General features: G+C 54.5%; 1 protein-coding gene across 1 annotated transcript in view; it reads left to right on the top strand.

Moving 5' to 3' along the window:
- LOC112550716 (tyrosine-protein kinase receptor Tie-1-like) overlaps positions 1-4745 on the top strand; it is a gene marked incomplete at its 3' end in the record, with an annotated part of 9230 nt that extends 4485 nt beyond the window's left edge. The window contains exon 3 of the mRNA XM_025207202.1: positions 4669-4745. Coding sequence (XP_025062987.1) covers positions 4669-4745 — 77 coding nt within the window. The remainder of the gene's footprint in view (positions 1-4668) is intronic.
- Positions 4746-4748: the final 3 nt, after the last annotated feature.

The raw sequence follows: 4748 nt of genomic DNA, 5'->3' as shown, positions 1-4748 counted from the left end.
TTTTTACCCCCTCGTCCAAGTCACTGATGAAGATGTTGAACAGTGCGGGCCCGAGGACCAAGCCCTGCGGGACCCCACTGCCCACATCCCTCCAGGTCGAAAATGACCCGTCCACCACCACTCTCGGGGTGCGGCCCTCCAGCCAGTTAGCAACCCATTTGACTGTGTAGGTGTCGACACCACAGTCCCCTAGTTTTTTAATGAGAATGGGGTGAGAGACGGTGTCGAAGGCCTTCCTGAAGTCCAGAAAGACTACGTCCACTGCTACCCCTGCATCTAAGGATGTTGTGACCTGGTCGTAGAAGGCCACCAGGTTGGTCTGACAGGACCTGCCTCGAACGAACCCGTGTTGGTTGCCCCTGAGCATCACCTCCCCTGCCGGCCCCTCGCGGACATGCACCAGCATAACTCTCTCAAAAAGCTTACCCAGGATCGAGGTAAGACTAATGGGCCTATAGTTTCCTGGGTCCTCCTTCCTCCCTTTTTTGAAAACGGGATCCACATTGGCCCTTTTCCAGTCCTCTGGCACCTCGCCAGAGCACCACAAGCGCTCATAAAGCCGTGCCAGGGGTCCCGCAATGACCTCTGCTAATTCCCTCAGCACTCTGGGGTGGATGTCATCAGGACCTGCTGATTTAAACACGTCCAGTCCCTCCAGAAGTTCCCTGACTAGATCCTCACTGACCCTAGGCCTGGGTGCGCCTCTCCTGGGGCCCGAGGGGTTCCCAGGGGGCGGGCTGGTCCGGTCCCTGCTCAGGAAAATGGAGGCTTTAATAACTACCAACAAGCTACAAAACTAAATGACAGAAAAAGACTCTTAATATTTAATACATGAGCTATTACAGTCCTTGTATTATTTTAGCTGCAAGAGATTTTTACTCAAGCAGGCAGGAAGCAGTTCTTATCTTACAGCTTTCACAGAGCGTGGGTCTCTCACTGGTGGGCTGGGTGCAGGGTGGCTTCTTGATCTTCCCTGGACTGCACACCTTGCTGGCACTTCTATTTTGCTCTTATACTGTTTAATTGTATAGCTTCAATGCATTTTTCCTTGAAGGTTAGTCAATTAAAGTCCAAACAAAACAGGGAGGAAAAGGGTGAGCATCACATTACAATTGTTAAATTGCCTGGTTCCTGTTTTTGGATTTGTCCAGCTGTGAAGACTTGTGTTTCTTGCAGCTACTGATTAGCTCTGCAATTAAATGTGATGGGTCTTGAATGGCTAAACAGAATGCCTAAAGGCACTGGTTACCAGACTTGTCTTTGGGTATTTGTTTAACAATGGAGCAAATTTGCAATAGCTTGTCCGGTGATGATCTATGTACAGAACTCCAGACAGACATTGAATGATTGAGACATTGGTTGCCTATTTTGAGAAATATGAGGATGTGTTTAGCAAGGCATGCATTTTTTTTGTCAGGTACAGGACATCTTTCCTGTATTCAGTGCACCTTTAACAGGTTTTGCTTGAAATATATATTCAGACTTTTGTCTTCTTTAATTGGTAGTTCAGGTGAAATGTATTATATGTCGTGTCCTTGCCTTCTCTAGTTACACATGTGATGAGTGTGTCAGGTCTCTGCCAACAATTTTCCTTTTAAAGGGACGATCACTCTTATTTTTAGGCTCAGGTGTAGTAGAAGATTGAGGACTGTTATCATGACTGTTATTATTTTATGGCATTGGTCTGCTATTGTGTGCTGCAAGCTCCACTTTTTCTATGCCTAATGGGTTGCAACCATTAGCAGAATTTGATTTTCTTTGTTGCAGACTTGTCACCACAACCCAGTCTTGCCCCAGCCACTGTCTCGAATTTTTGTGCAAGAGGTACCGTCCAAGCTTTCACAGCCATCACCACCACGGTGCTCAGGGAACTTAGCGTCTTCCTGGCCTCGGCGTCCTGGTCCCAGCCAGGGTGGGTCTGGCCAGAAGCAGTGGTGGAGCCTGTTTCCTGTGCCCACCAGGCTGTGGGGCTGAACTATGCCCAGAGCGTGTCTTGGCCTGGCTGCCTCCAGGCAACTGGAGATGGTGTCTGCTGGGTGCTCCTGGCAGGGCTGGGAGGCTGCCCGCTAGCCTGAGACTGGGGGTTGCTGGGGCTGGAAGGGTGGCAGTACTCAGTTCGGGGTGGCCGTTGCCCACCCTGTACCTGTGCTCCCCTGCACTCAGCTTTTGAGAGCGCTGTGCAGATGCCACTGGCAGTGTTGGTGGCGAGCGGGGTGGTGAGTGGTGACCGCTCGCAGACACCCCCGGCAGTGTCAGTGGCGCCTTTTCGCAGGGGGTGCATCGCCACACTCAAGGGGTGCAAGTGCACCCACATGCACCCGCTATGCGTCGCCAGTGGGTCTCCCTGCCCTGGCCTCTGGTTCCCCAGGGCTGCCCTCTGTGCCCCCTGCCTCCTGCCATGTTAGCATCCCTGCTTGGTGTTGGCAGGCTCTGGGAACTCTGGGAGCCTCTGGGCCCCCAGCCCACATAACTGCACTGCCCCGGCACAGGCCAGGGCCCAAAAGGCAACGACAAGCCCAGAGTGATAAGAACAGGCAAGAAGACACCTGGTCTCGCAGCTTCCTGCCTCAGAGCCTCTATGCGGGGCATGTGATGGGAGGCGGTAAAGAGGCGTGGGTGGGCCTGGCCTGACTTCCCTTGATGGGATGCTCGTCAACATGCCAGACGTCTTCCATTTTGACCTCAAGCTGCTTTTGTCGGGAAACTGTAGCTGAGGGTTGTAGGGAAGTGCCATGCGCAAGCTAGGAGAAGGGCTACTTTGCGCTGTTCCAGCTCTAGTAAGGCCCTTGCCTGGAAGGCTGCATCCACAGGAACGATGAAGCAGGGTCTGGAAATCCCTGGGTGAGGAAAGGCTGGGAAATGGGGCTGAGTGATCTGATAAGTCTCCAAGTACAAACAGGGTTGTCAAGCAGAGGATGGGATCAATTGTTCTCTATGACGGGGTGGGACAGGACAAGAGATAATGGGCTTAAATTGTAAGGAGGAGGTTCAGGTTGGAGTTGGAGTAGGTCCCCTACTCCAGAGGCTGCTGAATCCCAGCACTGGAAGCTTTCAGGAGCAGATTGGCAGGGTTTCTTAAGGTGTTGTCTTGTGTTGGACCAGCTGTACAGTGGGGATACAGTCAGACACGATTTCACATGCAAGACGTTCTTCCTCAGACCTCTGATCACAGGCAGTCGGGCACAGGGAAGCGCAGCAGTGGGAAGGGGCAGAGAGATCCTTGGGTAGCAGACGCAGCCAGCAGAAGAAAAGAGGCGGGTCACTGGGAGATCAAAAGGCAGGAGGGTCTGGCTCACACTTCTTGTGTGGAAAGGATTCAGAGGTTGGGTGAAATACGCTATGCCATAAACCCTGATATTAATGTTTATCCTTGGTTCTTCGTGTCCAGCTGCTGTGAATTGGTGTTCCCTAGTTTGCCTTTTAAAGGTATCGGGTAGATTTCCCTTGAGCACGAGGTCAGAGGGCGAGTGGTTGTTCTGTGGGAAATGTGCTCCTAATGGTGTGCGTCTGGCCTTTATATTTTTCCCGTGAGTTCATTCTGGTGTGGGGCTGCTGTTTGCTTCACCCACATAGTTGCCATGAGGGCACCTGGCACATTGGATCAGGTGTCTTCCAACTGGGAAAAGCATGTAGGAGCCAGGGCTCCTGATGGTCTCGTTATGGGGCCTGGGTCGTGGTGGCAGCGGAGACATGCTGACAGGTTAAGCATTTCTTGCCAAGGCAAGGCTGCGTCCCACTGGATGTCTGCTGGGCAGCGGAGAGTTTGGTTCTGATGGTGAGTTGGGCAAGGCTGGGGGCTGTTTGAAAGCCAGGAGCGGAGGGGCTGGGAACATTTCTCTCCAGGTTTGATCTTTGCTGGTACGGGCTGTGGCTGTTTGCTGGGTCTTCTGATGGGTTCCCGTGCAGGGTAGTGGGCGACCACCACAGGTGTGCGGTCACAGCAGTGTTTCTTTCTGTCCCGTAGCAGGTTCCTGTGGGGCGTTTCGGTGGCTCTTCCAGTCAGTCTCGTTCTCCACTGGAGTGTCCTGGTTTATAAAGGCAGATTTTAGGCTGATCAGGCACTTTGGCAGGTCTGATCCTGCCTGGGGCAGGGGGCTGAATCGGCGGTGGCCGCAGGAGGGCCCTGCCGGCCCCGCTGTGAGGGATTCTGCGTTGTTGCGGGCATGGCAGAGCAGAAAGGTCTGACAGCTGAGCTACTCAAACCCCTCGGTCTCCTTGCTCTGGGCAGCAGCAGAAGGTGCCCAGAGTTGGGCTTTGGCCGGCTTGGCTGTCACAGCTTCCCTGCCGGTGTCTTGTGGGCGGCCAGAGAGCGAGGAGCACCAAGCTGCGAGTGGCCAAGGTCAAGTGCCATACCCACAGCCTCACGCAGCAGCCCACGGCCAGGGCCAGGGCAGTTCTCCAGCCCGGCTTTCAATGTCCTTGGCCACAAGGCCGTCCTGCAGGTCACTACGCACCCACAGCGGGCAGGTGCGGGGGGGCTGAGAAAGCAGACCCGCAGTTGGGGAGGGCACAAGGAGCCTGCTGTGCGGGGACAGCCGTGGGCAGGGACTCCCTTGGGTTTGCAGCACATCGCAGGGCACCCGGGGGCCTGGCCCGCGGTGCCATGTGCACAGTGACACCAGAGGCCCACCCCTTCTGCAGAGCGTGATCCTTCCCCCTTCCTCGCAGCCCCCCTGTTCCCAGTAAGAGCCACGCAGTCTGTGAGCATCGCCGAGTCGGCCACCTTCACTGCCAAGGTCATCAGCAGG

This window comes from Alligator sinensis, unplaced genomic scaffold (assembly GCF_000455745.1).
Source record: "Alligator sinensis unplaced genomic scaffold, ASM45574v1 scaffold781_1, whole genome shotgun sequence".
In the NCBI taxonomy this organism is placed as follows: domain Eukaryota; kingdom Metazoa; phylum Chordata; order Crocodylia; family Alligatoridae; genus Alligator; species Alligator sinensis.
This window is presented reverse-complemented; position numbering and strand designations above follow the sequence as displayed.